At 41.3% G+C, this 22,751-nt stretch overlaps 1 protein-coding gene across 2 annotated transcripts in view; it reads right to left on the reverse strand.

Moving 5' to 3' along the window:
- SLC35F1 (solute carrier family 35 member F1) overlaps positions 1-22,751 on the reverse strand; it is a 384,161-nt gene that overhangs the window by 35,979 nt on the left and 325,431 nt on the right. For both annotated transcript variants that reach the window (XM_058566387.1, XM_058566388.1), the window contains exons 4-6: positions 12,242-12,401; positions 4,997-5,153; positions 3,055-3,107 (exon numbers count right to left, since the gene is read on the reverse strand). In XM_058566387.1, coding sequence (XP_058422370.1) covers positions 3,055-3,107; positions 4,997-5,153; positions 12,242-12,401 — 370 coding nt within the window. The remainder of the gene's footprint in view (positions 1-3,054; positions 3,108-4,996; positions 5,154-12,241; positions 12,402-22,751) is intronic.

Here is a 22,751-nt window from a genome sequence, read left to right on the forward strand (position 1 = left end):
TGGCGGGGCCTGCTCAGATGGTGCATGTTAGTCCCACCACAGGCAGCTGTGAGCCTAGTCAAGTCGCCTCAACTCCCCAGGCCTTCGATTAGTACATCGGTAAAAAGAAAGAGTGTATTCTTAATTATCTTTAAGGGCCTTCCTGCTCTGTGGTCCCATTATTCCACCTTCAGGGAATGATCAAATCTCTTGTTTTGGCTCCAGGAAAAAACCAAAACCCAAACCAGCATCACCTACAAAAGGAAGAATGAAGCAGCTCCGCACACCACACACCTGAGATACTGCTCTGCAGCACACCTCGTCCTTCCTCCCACACTCGACTTGCACATCAGCTGACACTTGCTCACACATCCTTTCACACAATATGACAAATGAGAGGAAGGGAATGTTTAAGTCATGCATCAGATTTTTGACTGTGACTCCAACAAGCCTGCTCCCCAGGAGGACATTTTACCTCCGTTAGGTCGTATGTTTTACTTGAGTTTAATGACCACATAACCAGACCCGATCTTTCTGTTCAGTAAAGTAAAACAGAGAAATAAAATCAAACAACTGTTATCTTCTTGCTTTTAATTACTCTGTATCTCGCAAGTGGCCAGTGTTATAAGAAAATAACTATCTGCTAAAAAAAAAAAAAAAAAAAAAAGGCTTCCTAGTCCAGAAAATATAAAATACATTTATTATCCCACTTACTCCATAGGAAAAAAGACCTTTTTACTTTGATAAAATGGCAACCCACATGAATCGTTCAAGAGACTGTATGAGGGGGATTCCTGATGTGGAGAGAGGGAAGGGAGAGAAATGCACTGACAGATGGTGGGAGATGAAGACAAGTCTTGGATTCTGGTCTCTTAACTAAGATGCTGTGAGCTCCCCACCAAGACACAGTGATCAGAGCTCAGCACTCTTGGCAGACTTCCCAAGGACTGAGGATGCTTTGAGAGGATGCTGATCCTCCTTGATGTCTCTCCGCCTCACTGGTCCACGAGCTGCGGTGGCTGGTATGCCATCTCTTGGTTCCCCAGAAAGAAAGTGCAGTGTCAAGCCTAAAGTCTCCTGCCATTGCCTCCACTGCTTGCCTTTCGTCTACATTTTGTGAGATGAGAGAGGGCAGGACAGGTCTCACCTCCTTTGCTTGTCATTCATTCTCCATTTAATAAACATTTTTTCCTTGAATTGTATGTGCCTAGAACTGAGCTAAATAATAGAACCGTGCAGGAGGTCAGGATGAGGTAATGAGGACAAAGGTGGTCCTGGTGTAAAAAAATCTCAAACGCAACTCTATCAATGCTTCCGAAAGAAAATGATGAACATTTGGTTCCCTTTCTAGGCCATTTTGGCCTCAATTTCAATCAGGAATGAAACGGATAGCTCTATAATGTGTTCCTTTTACACTACCCTTCCTTCATCATCTCAGAGTACAGGGGATTGACATTTTAATGGCAATATGAAGGCTCAGAATAAAACTACCTTTTTTTCTTTTTTTTGTGAGGAAGATTAGCCCTGAGCTAACATCTGTTGCCAATCCTCCTCTTTTTGCTGAGGAAGATTGACCCTGGGCTAACATCTGTGCCCATCTTCCTCTACTTTATATGGGACACTGCCACAGCATGGCTTGACAAGTGGTGCGTAGGTCCGGGCCTGGGATCTGAACCTGCGAACCCTGGGCCACCAAAGCAGAGCGTGCAAACTTAACCACTATGCCACCGGGCTGGCCCCAAAACTACCTTTTGATGACACATTTAACTAACATGGAATTATAACAGAATCTCGATGGACATGCACATGACATCCACATAATTAAAGGACAAATTATTTTTTATTATTGCTATTACCATTAATATAATATTAATTTATGCTCACGGACCACTGCATGTGAGGTGTTACCAAGCAGGGGTAACATTTTAGTTCCTAGCTCTGGGAATCAAAGGGGCAAATGTATCTGTAACCTGCAGCTAGGTTCCTTTCTCAGTTGCAGCCCTGGGTAGCGCTTGAAGCCACTAGGGATACCGCCCAGGGAGAGTTATGCATGATTCTGTAGCTCACAGTGTGCCTTCAGAGGGAATATGTCAGCAGCAAGTCGGCTTTGGATACTTTGGGGTGTGGGGTAGGTAAAGGGTGCAGGGAAGTTATGTCATTGTTGTCATTGCTCGTGGAAGCAGAATTTGACTGAAGCTGTCAATTCCATCAAAGCTCACATAAGCTGGAGATGGTTCAAGTAGCCAGCTTCAGCATGGGGAATCATCTGTATTTTCACCCCCCATTTGCACCACTGTGCACACATTTTCCAAGCACCCCCATAAGCCAAGCTCTGTGCTCTTTGCTGGAACCCACGTGTCTTGGTACAGACACTGAAGGATATCTTCTGGGCTGACGTCAGTCCCTTCTAGGGCTTTCTATGCGATCCTAGAGCATCACCTAGGATCTTAAATCCTTGTCCTCAATTTTTTGAGAGAAAAGTGATTTTTTGAAACAGGTGGAATCCGAGATGCCCTGGACGACTATTCACTAGCTCAAAGCATGTCCGGTATTTTCTACCAAGTCCATCTGAGGGTCAATTAACCATTTCTTACGTGCAAACTGCTCCTTTCTGAAAAGGTTTTTATGGGCTCAGAAAGCCCATTATATTGTTTTCTTTCATGCCTTTTTGTTAAGTTCAGTTTTTTCCCCTTACTGAAGTGCCACTTTCTAATGACCACATCAGTTTTGTGTTTCTTGGCTAGAGCAAATTGCTGTCATTTATGTCCCACCACTGCCTCAGGGCAGTTTTTCTCTCTGGTTGGTCTTTAATCTAAAAGCATACTTCTGTGTCTACACTAACAGCATCTTGACAACGATAATGGGCAGAAGCTCAATTAGGAAACATTATGAATCATACAGTTCAGTGTCTTATAGTGTGCAAGAATTCCTAAAATGACAAGGGGATTTCATTTTCTTTTGTCCTCTGCGTTTTAAATCCTTTCATTGCTCATGCCCCACCTCCACCCACATCACTCTTCAAACATATTTCTCAGGTTTACTAAAAACAACTTCTTAGGTGGGCAAACCCCTTACCTATTTGCCAATCCCAGGGCACCTTTAACAGCTCCTTGTGCTCCATTATGGCTCTGCAAATTCAAAGAAAGTGGACCTGATGAGCAAGGTTATAATGCATCCCAGTTTCTCTTTTTCTGTGTTCACTTACCAGATTTGTACAAATCATGAAGCAACCAACTGAATTTCAAAAATAACTTTGGGCCATGCAGAGGTAAGTCTAACCAGGCAGCCTGAGGTTTATCCCTGAAGGATCTTGTGAGGTGTAGCCAGCATTGGTGAGAGTGCCAGTGGGCATGGTAGAGCTCAAACCTCCCACTGTCCTCACCCACATAGTCTGCTTGTAGCCTTTGTGCCTTAGGTACTTTCTAAAACGTAAACAGCAAGATTCAGAAAATTTCTGTCCTTGCAAGTTTAATCATTTTCTGATTGAGCGTTCTTGAGGGCAGTGGTTCTCAAACTTAAATGGACATAAGAGCCATCTGGAGAGCCTGTTAAAACAGTCTCCTGGGCCCCATTCCTGAGATTCTGATTCAGCAGATCTGGGAGGGGCCCACGGATGTGTATTTCTGACAAGTTCTCATGTGGTGCCAGTGCTGCTGGTCAGAGAACCACACTTTGAGAACCACTGCTCTAAAAGAGGACGGGGAGGTGAGGTTGGCACCACTCCACCGGTGTTACTTGGTTTCAGTGTGCCCTCAGTGTATCCCATTTACCAAACACACCCATATGTCACTTCTATTATTTTGGCAGCAGTCTCCCTGAAGAGCTCAGTCAGCTCTAATGGACTATAACCGAAGCAAATGAGCACTAGATCTCTGTATATATTTTTCGGATTCAAGAATAATAATCCATAAAATGAGCCATCCATCTACAAACTGTTGGTTATGAATAGTTGAACTAGGCAATTTCTTTTCCTTTCACAAAGCTGAAACACCAAATTTAGGGGCTTTAAAATGCCATCATGCTTTCAAAAAGGACCCCAAATAAATCCTTCTTGAAAGTCTTCCCATCTCCATGCCTCGTTTGCTATGGAGCTTTTCATCTGTTATCTCAGGACACCGAAATTTGGAAGATTCTTGGAAACAGCCTATTTGTAAAACATGTTTAAGGTGATGTCAAAATATCTTCCATAAATAATTTCAGACACTGAACCAATACAATTACAAAGTACTTGCTTTGTAGAAAGTGATCTGGTGAAATCAGAATTACTTGCTTTGTAGAACGGGATTTGGTGAAATTACACTGGAGTTTACTCTATCATTCTTTATCTCTTACGTGAAACTAAAATATTTGGTCATTATTGATGGAAAATTATGCTTTGTTTGACTCTTGTTCTCACAACAATTTCTGAGGCACTAGTCAGTGATGACTCATATGCTCCAACGCCAGAATTATCGCGAAATTGGTGTTTTTGACTTTTTGATGCTCAGGGAGTGTCTGTATTATATCTTCACCTGTTTAAGGAAAATGGAAACACTAAATTTCTAGGAGATGAATTTGAAATATGGTTGATTCATGCAAATGCATGGGCAAGAAAAGAACAAATTTGTAAAAGGGCAAATTTAAACTATAAATTTTTTAGTGGTGGTTGTCACTGGTAAACAGAATCTTCCTTTTTAGAAGTGCATGAAATCGCGGCATTTACACTTAGTTTTTCTATTTCTCTAAGTAAAACTTCACTGGCTGGTTTGGGAGAATCAGCATACTTCTAATGCTTTCTCGTAAATTATCTTCAAAGTCCGTTAAATGTTTTTCTAATAATTTATAATAAACTTGTTTAGTTTGGAAGAAATTTACCAATAAAGATATTGAGTTTTCAGAATTCATGTGGAAAGGGAGTGAAAGGTTTCTAACCTTGATTTTTATAAAATAAAATGACTAACTATACCCCAATGAAAAAATTGTAAGGACAAGTCCTAATGAGTGTCTACTGTCTGAATTTCTTGCTATTTTTACTTACAATTGAATTCCACTGAAAAATGCCCCAAAGAGTCCAATCATTCCCAGGAATTCCACTCGGCTCAGGGTTCGGATGATGTATTCTTCCCAGACGTTAGAGATACCGTAGAGTGTGGCTCCTCCTAAGACCAGAAGGTCCCCTACCAGCTTATTTTCCCCTAAAAACCGAAAGAACAGAGGGAGTTTCATTAACATTTTCTAACAAGAATTTGGCACCAGAAAAATCAGCTTCTTTTGCCTATTCTATTCTGACATTTTTATAGAAGTTCTGTAATTTGCCAGCTGAGATTTAGTAAAGCTCACTTATGTGTGCTCTAGACATGTTCTCATATAAAAAGACTGCCTACGTCTACCCAACCAGAAGTCTTCCCTAGCTAAGAAAGGGACCAGTGTCTTCTAGATTGCATGGTCTCCACAAAGCCCCATGTCTTCTGCCCAGGTATGTGTCTATGAATATATGCACATGTTATATTTGCTGCAGGGCGCTTTCCAACAGTTTAGTGAACATGATGTAGAACAAACAGAACTAGTCTGAATTTCCACCTTCTGCTATACAGGGAGAGCAGCTATAACAGAAGTAGTCGAGACTTTTTGTTTTGACTATGGGCAAAATGTGTACTTGCTTAGAAAATGAGAGTAAAAGGGATTATGGCTTGAAATTTTCAACTCCCCTAAAGTAAGTAACTTAAGAGTGAAAATATATATAATTCACGGTCACATTAATATTTTCCTTTTTCAAAAAAATATCTGTTTTAAACTCAATTTTGGTTGGTTTCAGTTGATGTCCATTTTTTTATAAATGCCGTGCCTGGCTACTTCCTATAATTAAGCAAACTCTTTCCACTCCAGGAAGTGTGAAGCCGGGGAAGGAGAGCGGAAGTCACCAGCACGTGCAGCCTCACTGGTACCCAGCTAGTCTCCGGCTCCGTCAGCTCCAGGGCAGAAGAGGTTCAGGATGGGAAGTACGCTCTCTCCAGCATGATTCTAAGGGAGGGACTCACCTTAGGTGGCCTTGGATTCTCAGATCAGCTGGAACAATCTAAAACTGTAGAACCAGATTCTCACTGTTCAGTTGGGAGCACTGAGCATTCTCTAGGAAGTGGTTTCATATAAAAGAATCTGGGCTGGGCTTGGGGAAAGACCTCTTCATTCATGGCAGGTGGTCACCTTGGGAGACTACATATTTACTAAATGGTGTCACTTTTTCTAAGGCAACTTCCCACTCCTGGTGAGAATTGGAGAGAGAGGAGAAGAGACCCTGAAGGCAGGAGAGCTTGCTGGAGTCAACCTGCAAGGGAATGGAGCTGAGAATCTGGATCTGCGAGGGCTGGCAGCCCTCCCTGGGTTTACGAGGAGCAGATGGGGCCCTCATGAGAAACCACAAGGTCCCTGGTACATCTTCTGGGGAAATTAAAGTTGCTGTGACAGAGAGCGTCATCTTCAGCAACTCGATTGATCTTTTTTATGTGTCAACTAGAAAATAACGACAGAACTTTTAATTTTAAGTCACTCATTTGAGGACTAACCCGTAAAATAAAAAGTATCCATTACTAAAATTATAAAATTATAATGAACATGAGTCAGCCACTTTTCATTCAGGAGCCATTTCAGAATCTTGTGCTGACATGGAGTCATTATAATGAAATCAATTTTTGTTGTACTCGTGAAGTGTGAAAGTGCTGCTTAACAGAATGCTTGGTTAATGAAATTAATTTTATATGAATGGATTCAGGAAAGCTAAATTATAGGGAAATACTTTAATAGAAATTAGGGGAACATCAGTCTATCTTTTAAAAGTCCTAAAAAGAGGCCACTCTGTTTCAATGAATAGTCTCACCAATCTTTTTCAAACTCCACATCTGTACAGTTATACCTTATTCTGTTAACTGGCCTCTAACTATATGAAATCTACTCCCCAGTACTCTGAATTTTCACCAATGCAGTAATAGTTATTGCTAATAATATAATACAATTTTGTGTAACTACAAATTCAGAAGTATTTTCTAAGTTATCAGTGACAAAGACATGAAATATTATTTATTATAATTTCACTAGTAAGTGTATTTATCAGCTTTTAAACCATTTGAAAATGGACACAGATACATACTGCATCTACAAAAATCTAGTTGATTAAATATAATTAACCAAGACATGATTTTATCTAACCGTAGTATATAAAGAAGTGTTCGATATAAGTATAGGAAGTCCCAGGACTAATATTTTGTATCTAAAATTTGCATCTTGTTAACTGAAAACTACAACGTATCACTCCATGTTTTATGCACTATTAATGCAGTAGATACCTGACATGGTGAAGCTAGTTTCTGGTGCAATGTTCACAGGGAAAATTATACCCAGCAAATCTGTCATTTATGTATGTATGAAATCACGACAAGTGATGTTTTGCAAATTTTGGGCAAATGGACACATTTGAAATTATGAGAAGTCCGCTCAACCCAGTGCCTTCTCTCTCTCCTCTGAATTTCACACCACAGTACCTGTGTATGGCACCCACTGCATTCTGCTCCATGTCTGTTATTTGTTAACTTGTGTCTTCCCTTCTCCCAGCTGTTTTCTTACACAATAGGGTTGAGGGGCCTGGACTGAGACTCACTTAGCTTTATATTCTGTGTGGTCCCTAGCATGGATCCTGGCACGTTATAAGTTCTCAGTAAATGCTTAAATGAATTGAGCTGACTGAGAGGTTTTAATCCATCCTATGGTAAAGATTTTGAGTGGCAACAGCTTTCAATTCAGGTAGACATGGCTTCTAATCACATCTCTGCCACTTACAGCTGTTGAATACTGGCCAAGCTACAGAGTCTTTCTGCACTTCAGTTTCCTTATTTAAAATGAGGTTATTGCGAGAATACAGTAAAACAATGTAAATAAAATAAAATAATGCAAAATAATGTAAAATGCTTAGTATATCATCTGGCCCTTATCAAGTGTTCACTTAATCAATCATTCCCTTTGAATAACCACCTGTCTCTTTGGGTTGGCCACTTCTCACTTTGGATTGCTTCTTGGTTCTGATCAACCCAATTATAATTGCTTTGCAAGAACTGGTTTTCCTTATTAGATTTTTGTTTAAATACAAGAAACACCATGTTTGGAATGATATTTGTGTCTGTGTGGCAGTGGGAGGAGAAGAAGAAAGATTATTTAAAATCATTACTTACCACCAGGATCAAGAAATAAATGGTGAATTATACTATTCTGGAGTATTGAAAGACTATTAATGCAATTTATGAGAACGAACCCATTCCATCGAATATTTTTGAGTTTTAAATGTGGCCAATCACCTTGTTTTCCTGGGACTTTCTTGGTTTAGCACCAAAAGTCCCACATCTGGGGAAACTCCTCCATTCTGGGAAATCTAGAACAATCATTCACCCTAATTTACTACAACAGAACCATTATACATGTATTACGAGTCACAATTATGGGAAAATAAGTATTAAGTGGTGTAGAAGAATACTGGCTAGACTTCACATCTGGGCCACATCATTTAGTACTGGTGTGCCCTTCCACAAGTTTCTTACCTTTCCTGAACCTTGATGTCGTTAGCTACAAAAATTAGAATAAAAATACTTTCTTTGCATAATTAGGAGGATCAAATGAGATAAGGTGCAGGAAAGGGCCTGGCACCAATCAAACTATCACTTTTGCTTGATTGTGTTTAACTATCTGGCTCCTTGAAAATATTTTCTCTTCCTTGAAACAAACATAAAATTATGTCTAATAATAAAAAACGTTGTTACGGGTATTTGGCATCTTTGATAAAGGAACTATAAGATGCAATAAATGTATTATAGTAAAAAGAGGATATTTTGAAGAGCAAGAAATATATTTTATAATAAGGAACTATTTTCACTGAGTTTTATCTTATTCCTATTACTCTCTAACCTTCCCTTTTATATCCATACGTTTTCTGAGGAAAGTAGAAATGTCATGGAGATGTATCTCTTTGGCGTCACTAATTAATTTTACACACTCCAACATAGATCATATTTTCAGAAGCCAATTTTATTGCGTGCGTGTCTTTCTCCCCGCACGTCTTTCCCCTCATGTATCAGTAAATGCAGAGATGGTCTTTCAGAGAGGGCCTATAATGCTGGAGTAAGGTGGCAAAGAGAGAATATACATATTAGGCCCATTGATTTTTTCTGACAAACTTGGAAAAGACATCTCCTTATAGGTAAGCCCAAGGTATGGAAGCGTCCTATAGTGGATGATCAGTTGCACCTGTGACTAACACAGAATTGGAACGTAAGTGTTGTTGGCATCCTTCTTACTTTGTACACCACTCCATAGGCTCCTAGGCAGAGTCTCCAATGCCACAGATGGCAGACGCCTTCTCTCCACCTCTGTCTACAGTGGGTGAACTTCCTGGTAAAGTTTTCATCAAAAGCATCATTCCTAGCACATCACTGTGTGTCCTGATATTTACATTTTGTATCTGGAGTGCCTGATGCCACCTGAGAAGTTTCCTTCAGCAAGGCTCAAATCAAAATGAGGAATTCCTGGAGAGTTGGTGAAGAAACATTCTAACCAAGTAGAATTAGAGCAATTACTGTAATTATCATGAAGTCCAAGTAACTTTGAACAGGCCAATATCAATGTGCTTGAGGACAGAATTTTCAAAATCCCAAGCTAAGGAGAGCCATGGATTAAGCAACACAAAAAAGATCAAGTCAGTCATTCTCTTCTCCTGTGAAAAGCTCTTGATATGGTGATGATCATTTATATTGAGTTGAATAACTGGTTAAAGGTCTGGTGAGTGCCTGAAGTATTTTAGACAAGTTCTGTCCCTGGCTAGTTAATGCATTGAACCAACTATACTGTAAAGGTGAAAACAAATGGAATATTTTTCATAATGATGCACACCAATTTTAGGATTATCTTGTCCTCAAAACCAGAGTGGTTTTTTATCTTTTTTCAAAACATTTTATATGATAGCTTAAATTGCTGCCGAATTTAATGTTTTTATAGAGGTAAAGCATATCTAATCACTATTTTGTAAAATGATCCTTGGATCCTAAATCTGGGCTGCCCTTAAAACATCATGTCATGTATTTGGGCACTGTTATCTTTAGCATGGAAGGTACTCAACAACGATAAAATTTAATTCTCTTGACACTGGTACTTCATATGTCACAAAAGGGATGGTGCTGTGGGTCTTAAACAGATTCACATGAACAGAAAATACCACTCCATATGTTTTAGTTACTCTGCGTTGTTTCAAAAAATGACCACTTTTGAAAGACTGTCAAATGGACTTAACTTCTTTTTATTAAATAGTTCTATTCCCTTCCTAACACTTCACTTGAAATAAATAAAACATTTTTTATAGTATTAGTGAATACAATCTAGTGAAATCAATTCAAGTTAGCTGCACATCCTAGGCTTAAACATCCAGATTTATCAGGACAATTGTCTTCATTGACTAACGAATGCAAGATGATGGCCAGGGTGAATGGCTAGGGTTCAGCAAAGCAGAATTTTCATAAATAAGGGTACACACTTCTGCTTAGTCTGTGCTTATACAGTTCAAGTAAAGCTAAGAAAGTATAATTAAATTGTGACTTTAGAACAACTGGCCACATTGTATCAGGCAAAAATATCATCTTATTGGGCCAAAGAGATTTTCTATATCAGGATCACCATGGATATAGAGCATAAAACTGGCCCTTTCATACGACATCTATTGATATCCCATGGAATTAGTGGTTCATAGACGAGAATTTGGGAAAAGCAGGTGTATGTATTTTTAGTCCATCTGTTGAGGTGGGGACTGCTTATGTTGTGTAGGCACTGGTTTGTGAGGGCTGAGGCTGTCTCTCTATTGCTTTGTGTTATATCTTCATCTCCCAGCAACATGGGAGAGGGAAGGAAGCCTGCCCCAGAGGTCGGAAGCCATGTGTTCTAGTGCCTGCTCTCTCAGCTCTGGGACCTCGGACAACTTACTTGGCTTCCCAAATCTCAGCATTCTTGTGTGCCAAATACAAAACTGCTGAACAAGGTCCCTTTCAGCTATAATGTGCTATGATGCAACTTAAAAACATAAATGACATTCATTTCAGGTACTTCCTATGACCTAGCCTCATAAAGAGAAATGCCCCAATTTTGACTCATCTAATTCCCTAGAAGAAAGGTCAATTCCAAGAATTATAGAAAAATAGGTACTTTCGATTCCATTCCTGATGTTGACAAAGGGGGTCATTTTTGTGTGTGTGTGTGTGAGGAAGATCGGCCCTGAGCTAACATCTGCCAATCCTCCTCTTTTTGCTGAGGAAGATTGGCCCTGGGCTAACATCCATGCCCATCTTCATCCACTTTATATGGGACGCCGCCACAGCATGGCTTGACAAGCGGTGCGTCGGTGCGTGCTCAGGATCCGAACTGGCGAACCCCAGGCCGCTGCAGGGGAGCTCGTGCACTCAAATGCTTGTGCCACCAGGCCGACCCCAAAGGGGTTCATTTTTTCTGCCCCCCAAAACTTTCTGTAGCACCAGGATTTTGGCACATTCTAAAGAACTGCAATGCTTGAAAAAGGGTCCTCTGGAAACCATCCCGGATCAGGCCTCCTAGCAGATTCATAGCAATTTGATGAGTAAATCTTGAAGCTTTACTTTGTGGTTCTACTAGCTGTGATTGACACTTCTCCCCACAAAACGAGTAAGCAAACAAAAATCCCTGTATGAGGAGACTGCACTTAGCTCTCCCTCATAAAAATATTGAGTATTCCTAATCTAGTCTTCAAATTTTAAATATCCACTCTTAGGCCTATATACCAGCCTTCACCCAGTAGTTTGAAAGCTCAGTCTTTCCCTGACTTGGGAGAGAAAGAGTTGGGGGGCTGGGGGTGGGGAAGGCCCCTGTGACTCAGGAATGGATTGACCCATTGACACCATCTCTAACCAGCTGGTCCTGGCCAGGCAGCTCTGGCCTCCAAAACATACTGCAAGTGGGTCCTCATTCTCAGCTTTAAACACTGTCTGAATGTTTCCGAATTCATGTAAAAAGGGCATAAAACCTGTATTTTGCTTCCTTCATTCACTCAAGAAACATGTATTAAGCCCCTCCTACGTGCCACTGTCCTAGGTGTGGGGGAACAAACATGAGTAAGACATAGACCCTGGGAAGACCAGCTTCCTTGTTTCCACCCAACCATGAATGTTCCATGTCTTGCCTTGGCCTCACCCACAGAGGCAAGTAACCTGGTGAACACCCAGAGACTCACCTGCTCCCTGATGCCTTCCCACAAGCACATCTGCTCCCGCCATGCAGCCCATTCCCAGGATGCAGACAACGATGCCGATGAAATGCACAGCCTTGTACCGGATCAGCAGGAAGAACCAGGAGAGCAAAATGACGACTGGGATCACAAAACAGTCCAGGAGCTATTGGGAGGGAGGGAGGTAAACAATACCGGGAGGTTCAGAGGGAAGCCTTTCATGCAGTGGAGAAAAATAACTTAGCTCTGTAGAAAGGGTATTTCCCCTGAATCTAAGTTTTTGTGTAGCCCCAGAACTGATGCAATTAAAGCAGACTCTGAAACAAACACAAATTAACCTTATTTAAGCATCCCCAAGCCCCGAGGAAAAGGGGAGAAGGCCAACGGATAAGACAGGCTGGTGGTGGAGATTTTCTTGCTCCTACTGTGTCAGGGCAGCTCAGCCTCCTGTCTTCCTCAGCACCCAGGGCCAAACCCACGGGAACACCTCACACGTGGGGAGAATACATTGAGCCATTTTAGATGGTCCTGCTGCTTTAGGAGTAGATCTGAGAGCGGGAGGTGAGGGGGCAGAGGTCTAACAATGTTTTATAATTTATTAGAATTTAGACAAAAGTTGAACTTAATTTCTCCCAGACAACTGTCTCCCCACAACCAGTAAAAGTTACTGTAATTTGTCCTTGAAATTTCACTCTTAAAAGAAAAAAACTGCTTTAAATATAAATACAAATTTTAGTCCCAAAACTTTACAAATAGTTTTAAAATACTCTTGTAAAAAAGAGAAAAAAAAAAAAAAAAAGAAAGAGAGAGACAGACAGGAGTATGAACAGAGTATAGAAAAAAATACCTTTGGTTTCATTTCTTATATATTTTGTACAAATAGTGAGATTCCAGCTGATACGGAAGCTCCAAGAGTTGGTGGAGAGTTTGCCCCAGTCAGGTAGCGAGATAATGTGGTAAATGAGAAGACCCCTGTGCCAAGAGCCAGAAGATCTGAATTTGAGTACTAGATCCTCACTCACGGCAGTGTGGCCTTGGGCAAATCACAAACTCAGGAAGCCTCAATTTCCTGTTAGTAGAATGAAGATAATAACTCCCACTGACTTTCCCCAAAGATCATTGTAAAGCTTAGAGATAATACACATGAAAGCATTTTGTAAATTATGAGGGTCTCAATGCCAGTCTATAATATAACCCTGCTTCCAAACACACACTCTGGGCTCCATAGAACTGGTTGTCTCCACCACACCCCAGTAAGATGCAATGCGGGTACCCCATGCGAGGCAGGGTCTCCACTAGTCAAACTGATGCCCCACAGGACTTCAAACTCTACATACCAAATGAGAAGCTGGTGATCTTGTCCCATTGTCCAGTACAGATCCTCTGCTAGAATCCTAAACAAGGGGCCCTACCACCCAGTAGCCAGATACAGGGCAGTGATCCCTAATACTCCTTCACTCTTCTGTCTACATCCTCTTGATCACCAAGTTCTGCCAATTCCATCTTCTGAACATCTGTCAAATCTACTCACGCCACCCTCTCCCACTTCTGCGACCTAGATTGAGCTAGCACCCTCTCCTACTCGGAACAAGCCCTTCTTGCCTGCCTCAGGGTCTTCACTCACGCATCTCCCTCCTTCTAGAATCCTCCACCTTCATTCTTGAACTTCCTGCCTCCTCCTTTTTCTTCAGGCCTGCACTTATATACTGCCTCTGAAAGAAAGCCTCTAGGGTCCCCAGGCTAGGTCAGGTCCTGTTCAACGCTTTCCTTGCATCCTGTACTTCTCCTTTGTAGTGTCAATTGCAATAATACTGAATTAACATGGAATTATTGGCACAATGTCTGACTTCTCCACTTGTCTGGAGGTCCATGAGATCAGGAATATATTCCCAGTACCCAGAACCCTGCTGGGCTCATGAGAAGTATCCAATAATAGTTATTTAACAAATACATATAAGGATTTTTAATACTATTAACGTCAAAATGGAGTCTCCAAGATTCATTAAACGCTCAAAAGTGTTTGTATATTCACAAAGCACGCCGGACCGTCAGAGTGGCTTTTTAGCACTGTAACCAGCACTCAGAATCCCCTCTATCCTGAGAGCTTTTTGTACCTGGGCAGACCCTCATGCTTCTCTGTGCATCATCAGTCTTCTCCTTTGCAAAATGAAACAAGCAACCAGCATAGTAAGCTGTGCCCGGGGTTGCTGTGAGCTGATAAAGTAATGAAGGGCCATCTGAACGTTGAGAAACACGGTGATGGCTGAGCCCAAAGGTCACAGCACTCCTGGACGGGCTATGTACAGGGGTGGTGGCTGGGAGGACTGTACTACAGCACACGGTCAACCCCTGCACAGTTAATTAGCAAGTTAATGATCCTACTTGATGTGGTAAAAGGCTCTGAGGCAGGTTTTACAACTGGCCTCAAATGTCAATTAAGTATAATAGGAAATTTCAGTTTGCCAGTGAAAACTGTTGACTGGGCATAAAACAGTTGGTGTTTTGTTTTAAAAATGAGAAATGATTGAATCAACAGTTGAAATATGTAGCCACATGATCCACAATTGGGATTTCATTAGCTGGCTGGAAGCCCTCGGTCACTGGAGCTGAAGGTCTCCATTCCTGAGGGAGGAGTTTAAAGTAAACCAGGCCATCATCCAATCTCTGGGGAGGGCTGAAGTGAGCCTTGTTGTTTCTCAGTGTCATCAGAAACCTCCAAGCACTTTATGAGTCAAAAAATCTTTATTCGTGAGTGTCAGGTGGTCCAGTGGGTAGGGAAGACTTTTAGAAAGAGAAGGGAAAAGAAGGATACAATGCAAGCCAGGGTTTCTGGGACATTTCAGCTGGGTAGTTTGGTGCCCAGCATATGGCAGGGATTCAGTAATGGGTGGCCGAATGAATCAACGTATGGACAGCCACTTGGCATCACTGACTGTCAGAAGGGACATTAGAGATAATCGAGGCTGCTCCTGGCATTTGGGGTGGGACAATTCTTCATTTTGGAGGATGGCCTCATGCTCTCTGCAGGACATTTAGCATCGCTGGGTCCTGATCACTAAAAAAATTGCTCCTACACATTTACAAGTACCCCTCAGGGGCAGCATTTCCCCAGTTTAGAATTGCCGAGACCGCTTTGTTTAAAAGCTGAGGACTCAGAAGTTTCAAGAGGTGAAGTGATGCACTCAAAGTCGCTCAAATTGTTAGGATCAGCGGTAGTTCTGTCATGATTTTTTTCAACAATATTTTAATGACGATCAATGACAGAATTGCTACAGGTGGAGGTCTCACCACAGTATCTGTAACTACAGAAAAGAAACCATTTGGGAGCTGCTATTAATAAACAGGCTATTATTTCTTAGTGATTTTTGGCTCCAGCCTTCCCCCTGCTTTCATAAAGCATAAAACATACTGACAAAACGATTTTCCAATAGTTTTCTGGTAGCTTAACTCCCTAACAAAGTGGTTGTTAGAGTAATAAAAGAAAGAGGAATTATAATAGATGCCTACGCTGGGACTGTTAAAAAACAAAAAACCAAAAAACCTGATTCTGTCATTAACCTGTTTGGTATAGATTTACCTTTCTTTGCATACATTTCTAGATCCAAAAGGAAATTATAAAATATCAATACCAGAAGATAAACAAATGAATACTATTTAATAATCATCTTACGCTCTGAAAAATCTCAAAGATCATTAAGAATACTTTGGAAAGAAAAGTGTTCATTACCCCTTAGATTTACATAGCATCTCCTCCCCCTGAAGATTTAAACTAATTTTACTCTTCTATGTCATTAACCCTCAGGCGATACCTGCCAGAGAGGCCTAGGATCCGAAGTTATGTGATTTTATGGATGGAGGCACTGAGGCACACCAGGTTTTGGCTGGGGCAAATTCTCTGAAGTCATGGCAATAGCGCCAGGATTATTATATGAACTTGGTAGTTTTTTTTGTTGTTGTTATTGTTTTTTTGGTTGAGGAAGACTGGCCCTGAGCTAACATCTGTGCCCATCTTCTTCTACTTTAAATGTGGGACGCCACCACAGCATGGCTTGATGAGCCATGGGTAGGTCCCGGCCTGAGATCCTGGAACACGCGAACCTGTGAACCTCTGGCTGTGGAAGTGGAGCACTCAAACTTAACCACTATGCCACTGGGCCAGCCCGGAACTTAGTAGTTTTAAATAACATTTACAGCAGGTTGCATTAAGTTTACATTTATAGTCTGCAAAGATACTTATGTTATTTTTACTTAATCTTCATAACAGCCCTTTATGGGAGTTATGACTATACTCATTTTATAGATAAAGAAACTGAGGGTCCCAGAGTACAGCAAGTTAGTGTGGGGGGGGGCAAAATAGTCTCTGGACTCCTAGCTCAGAGTTCAAGTGCAGCTTTCAGAAGTTATTTAAATAATTAAAAAAAAGTCTATGTTGACATTGCTTTTAGGTCGACAGTCGACATCAAATAACATTAACTTTTTTAGGTATGTATTGGAGGATCGCAGCATCATTTAACTTTTTGCTCTCTTTCTCCCTCTTTTCAGCTTTAGCCAATCTCTTACCACCCGATCTTTCCCTGCACTCTTTGATCACACTTGATTAGTGTGATTTCCCTGCACTCTCCTACACAGGCGAGCTCGCAACCTTCCCTCCCTTTCTATGCTGCCTCCATTTGCCAACACTACCCAGACCAGCTCCCTCTGGCTTCTGAAAGTCTACTCGCTCATAAGTCCCTCCGCTACCCTAACATGGTCACTACGCTCTCCTGGTAGTGGACAGTCTCATGGAGATGAAATATTCATTGTGTATCAGTGAAATCTGCTTTCGCTGACTGCCGAGCCTCCTTATAGTTGGTGGATTTCCCCTGTTGCAGCCTGGTTTTGCAGAATGTTTTCCAAGCTTTTGGTCCACATGAGTTCACATCTCTTAAGTCTGCGATGCAGGGAAAGGCACAGGCCCTGGAGCAGCTGCATGCTGAGGGCCTCCCCTGAGAAACCCTACCAGAGCCTTCTAAGGGGAAGGCCAAACGCTGGAGCTGAACACCCGGCCCCAGGGGGTGGGATAGGAGGGCAGGGGAAGTAGAGAGAGGAAGTCGGGTGGATCAGCGGTGCTCCTGCCTCACTCCTGTCCGGGGGGGTGTGCCGGCTGCCACGGCCCCGGGGAGGCTACAGGTGAAAGTTCCCACCGCCCGCGGGGGTTTGCCGCCTTCTGTTTGCCCGGCTTTTTTCCTGCCGATGCCCCTCCCGCTCTGTCCCGAATCGCTCTCTCCGCGCGGGAAGCACAGCCCGCCCGGCACCCGGGGCCCAGCCCGCCCCGAACCCGCGCCGACAGCGCCTGCGCGCCCAGCGGCCCCAGGCCCGCCCACCTACGGCCGGCTGCTCTACCCACCCCCCAACCCCCAACCGAGGGTTGGGGGAGAGCATTTATTTGAGTGCTTACTCGCGAGGAACGTCTACTATAAACGATTTCTGTGCACTTTGATGTCAACACGCTGGCTCTGCGCGCCCCCAGCAGCCCGCGGCGCACCAGGCACTCTTGGCCGCTGTCACGATTTGTGTCTCTTCCTTAGACTGTAAGCCCGCCGAGTGCAGGGCCGGTTTTACCTGCCCTATCACAGAGCCTGGCTGCCCATAGAAAGTGGCCTCGCAACAAAAATTTAGTAAGTAAATGAAGGTGGTATCTCCTTACAGGATTATGAGTCTCTTGTGGAAAGAGAAGGTGTCCCGTTCCTCTGTACGTTCCTCCACTGCCTCTCAGAACCCGGGATTCAGCAGTAGATGCCCAATAAATGCTAGCTGAGGGAAAGGATGAACTTTCCCCTGCCTTACCCTTTCTGGAATTCCGCTGCTCCCACGACTTCCTCACCTGCCGTTCCACTAACTTTATTTCCTGAACCAAATATGAATTTCATCCCTTCAACTTTGGTGGATGTGATTCTACGCCTTTATCTGGGAGTATATTGAGTTGACGTGTGTCTATGTGTCTGTAATGTCTTTGTGAGTACAACTTAAATGGTAGAATTCTGAGAGTCACTACGTCAACTTGGCTGGTTGAGGCCAACTGGCACTTGGATGATTAGGATGATCCAACATTTTTGACTTACACAGAATTTCATTGCACAATCACCATCATGGAATTATAAGGCTGTGATAGTTAAGTGCAGTTGTGCTACATGACTCTCAAAAGTGAGGCAAACTGATTAAATAAGGAAAATAATATAAATCCTGTCCCAATAACATATCTCAGAATCACCCAAAGCCCAAAGACCTCACCTGTGGTGGGATACCATAATCACATATCCTGGAATATCATCCTGGCCATTGGGTCACTGCATCCTCTCTCTTGCTGGCTCTCTCACCTTTATGGCATTGGTATTGCCAGCAAAATATCTAGACCAGAGGCCTCCCCTGGTACTGGGTGATGAAGGAATTCAGTTTTATTCGACTTAGTGCATAAAAATGTGCTTACTGCAAAATGACCCAATATCTCCTACATTTGTTGTTGGATTTGACAATTCATCAGCATACAGAAACTCCTTTATTCAAAACAACACTCTTTAGATATATATGCATATGTTCGTATGCACACATCCATGCTTATTATTCAACACATTTTCTTTGTAGGAAATTTAAAAAGTACAGAAACATTTAAGGAAGAAAATAAAAATCATCCATCATCACAGCAATGTGAAATAACTACTGCTAAGATTTTGATGTATTTCCTTCCAATTTGGGGATAAGGAAATTGAGATCACACATTAAAAATAAGCTTACACAGTGGATAGTTACCTCCAGTTTTTAAAAAATGTCTTTTTTTTTTTTTTTTTTGCTGAGGAAGATTTGCCCCAAGCTAACATCCATTGCCAATCTTCCTCTTTTTTTGCTTGAGGAAGATTAGCCCTGAGCCAACATCTGTGCCAATCCTCCTCTATTTTTTTGCATGTGGAACACCTCCACAGCATGGCTGGTAAGTGGAGTAGGTCTGCGCCTGGGATACGAACCCGCAAACTCAGGCTGCTGAAGTGGAACGCAGGGAACCACCTGGCCCTGTGGCCACTTAACCACTCGGCCACAGGGCCAGGCCCTTAAAAATATGTTTTAAATCCTAAACCTGTAATGTAAATACTTTTATCGTGCTCAATTTTTTTGAGATATAATTCATATACCATAAAATTCACCCTTTCAATGTACAATGAAGTGGTTCTTCGTGTTTCATAGAACTGCACAGTCATCACCACTATCTAATTTCAGAACACTTTCCCTCCCCCCAAAAGAAACCCCATACCCAGTAGCAGTCACTCTGCATTCCTCCCTACCCACAGCTTGTGGTAATCACTAATCTACCTTCTGTCTCTGTGGATTTGCCTATTCTGGATATTTAACATAAATGGAATCATACAATATATGGCCTTTTGTGACTGGCTTCTTTCACTTAGCATAATGTTTTCATGGTTCACCCATGTTGTAGCATGAAACAATACCTCATTTCTTTTTATTCCTGAATGATATTTCATTGTGTGGATATACCACATTTTACTTCTCTATTTCTCAGTTAATGTACCTTTGGGTTGTTTCTACTTTTTGGCTATTATGAATAATACTGCAATGAACATTTGCAAACAAGCTTTTGTGGGGAACATATGGTTTCATTTCTTTTGGGTAGATACCGAGAAGTAGAATTGCTGGGTCATACAATAACTCTACGTTTAACATTTTGAGGAACTGCCAAACTATTTTCCAAAATGGCTGCACCATTTTACAATCCCACTAGCAATGTACCAGGGTTCTAATTTCTCCATATCCTTATCAACATTTGTTATTATCTGTCTTTTTGATGTTAGCCATCTTAGTGGGTATAAAGTGGTATCTCATTATGATTTTGGTTTGCATTTCTCTAATGACTAATGATATTGAGCATCTTTTAATAATTTTATTGGCCATTTCTAAGTCTGCCTTGAAAAAATGTCTATTCAAATCCTTTGCTATTTTTAAGTTGAGAATTTGTCAACATTTTTTATAAAGTACTGTTTTTAATCATTTTTCTATTTTTGAACATTTTATTTGTTCTCATTTCTTCTTAATCATAAATGATGCTTCAAAAAATATACTTGTACATAAGTCTCTGCCTATATCTCTGAATATTTCCTTAGGATAGATTCCTAGCCTGAAATTACAGGGTTAAAGAGAATACATTTTTAAAAACTCTTGATGCATACCGTCAAATTTTTTTTCCAGGAAGTTAGTGGCTATTTACTTCTCCAATTTCAGAGTATGACTATTCCGATCTTAGTGTACTCCTACCAATTTGTGCATTATCTTTTAAAAAATTTCCAATTTATATCCAAAATTAAATTTCACTATTGTTTAAATTTATGTGATAATGATGAAGCAAATTTTTTAAGTCTACATTTTCTATTGATTATCTGTATTTCTTTTGGGAAATATCTATTCATGCACACTCTAGGTCATTTCCTTCTATTGAAGTATTAATATTATAACTGATACATAAAATCTCTTTATATATGAAAGATATTAGACTTATGTCATATTTGTTGAAAATATTTTTATAGTTTGCTTTTTAAAAATTTTGTTTATGGGAGAGTGACGTCAGCATCATGGCAGAGTGAGCTCTTCCCTTAGTCTCTCCCTACGAAGATACAATGAAGAGGACATTCATAAACCAACAGAGGACATTCACACAATACAACAGAAGTCTGAGAGATCCACACAGCCATATGTCTGAAGGTGGGAGGGCTGGACCTCTGGGAGGCAGTGGAAGGAAGTAAGGAGATCTCCTCTCCCTTGCTGAGTGGCAGTGATCTAGGGTAGGGGACCCAGCCAGCGTGCAACACTGAGAGGAGAAGGGAAAAAGGGCAGCCCTCCACAAGAATGCTTGCACTCTCAGAGTTGCCTCCCAGCCTGCGGGAATGCTCCACACTGAAGCAGCTAAGCAATCATGGGGGCGCCCACACCAAGTGGAGCAGCCCAAGCTGGCAGACAGTTAGTGCAGAGTGGGGATGCATGGGATCATGAGTGCAAAAGAAAGCACCCCTACCCCCGTCCTGCCTGGCCCACCAGCTCGGTCGGTTGGCCAGAATAAGGGGACCCCCACCAGAGCACAGATGGGTCCTGTCAGCAGAACTTCCGACAGACAGGTACATCTGCCAGGGGTTGCAGAGGGCTCAGAATACACAGCTCCTGCACCCCTAGTGGTGGCAGGTGGAATCTGTGACCTGATACTACCACTAGGTGATGGCACAAGTCCACCCCATTGAAGAGCATGAAGAGGTATATTAACATTCCACTCCAGAAGGAAAATGAAAAGCACCCAGAAATAAATCCTGAAGTCACAGAAATTTGCAGTCTAAATGACAGAGAATTCAAAATAGTTATCATAAAAAAACTCAACGAGTTATAAGAAAACTCAGAAAGACAGTTTAATGACCTCAGGAATAAAATTAATGAACAGAGGGAATTATTCACAAAAGAGATTGAAACTATATTTAAAAAACCAATCAGAAATGTTGGAGATGAAAAACACAATGAATGAGATAAAGGAAAATCTGGAGTCCTTAAAAAATAGAGCTGATATTATGAAGGGCAGAATCAGTAATTTAGAGGACAGAAATATAGAAATACCGCAGATGGAGGAGGAGAGAAAACTAAGACTAAAAAGAAATGAAGAAATTTTCTGAGAAATATCTGACTCAATTAAGAAATGCAACATAAGGATTATAGGTATTCCAGAAAGAGAAGAGAGGGACAAAGGAGCAGAGAGCTTGTTCAAAGAAATAATAGCTGAGAACTTCCCTAACCTGGGGAAGGAGCTGGAATTACATGTAAATGAAGATAATAGAACTCTTAACTACATCAATGTAAAAAGACCTTCTCCAAAGTATATATTAGTAAAACTGGCAAAAGTCAATGACAAAGAAAAAATATTGAAGGCAGAAAGGCAGAAGAAAATAATCTATAAAGAAACCATGATCAGGCTTTCAGTGGATTTCTCAGCAGAAACATTACAGGCTAGAAGAGAGTGGAATGATATATTCAAAATTCTGAAAGACAAAAACTTTCAGCCAAGAATATGCTATCCAGTGAAACTATCCTTTAGATACCATGGAGAAATAAAAACTTTCCCAGATAAACAAAAGCTGAGGGAGTTCATCACCACAAGATCCCCCCACAAAAAATGATATAGAAGGCCCTCATATCTGAAAAAAAAAAAAGGAAAGGGTTTACAAAGCCTTGAGAAAGGAGATAAATAGATAGACAAAATCAGAAAATTGCAGCTCTCTATCAGAACAGGTTAGCAAATATTTAAAACATTAAAGATAAAGGGAAGGAAAATATCAAAAATCACTATAATCACTTCATTTTAATTACGAACTCACAACACAAAAGGAAATAAATTGTAACAGCAATAACTTAGACAGGGAAGAGGAAAGGGATGGAAACTGCTTAGGCTAAGGAAGTAAGAGACTATCAGAAAATGCACTATCTCATCTACGAGATCTTT

This window comes from Diceros bicornis, chromosome 23, assembly GCF_020826845.1.
Source record: "Diceros bicornis minor isolate mBicDic1 chromosome 23, mDicBic1.mat.cur, whole genome shotgun sequence".
Taxonomy (NCBI): domain Eukaryota; kingdom Metazoa; phylum Chordata; class Mammalia; order Perissodactyla; family Rhinocerotidae; genus Diceros; species Diceros bicornis.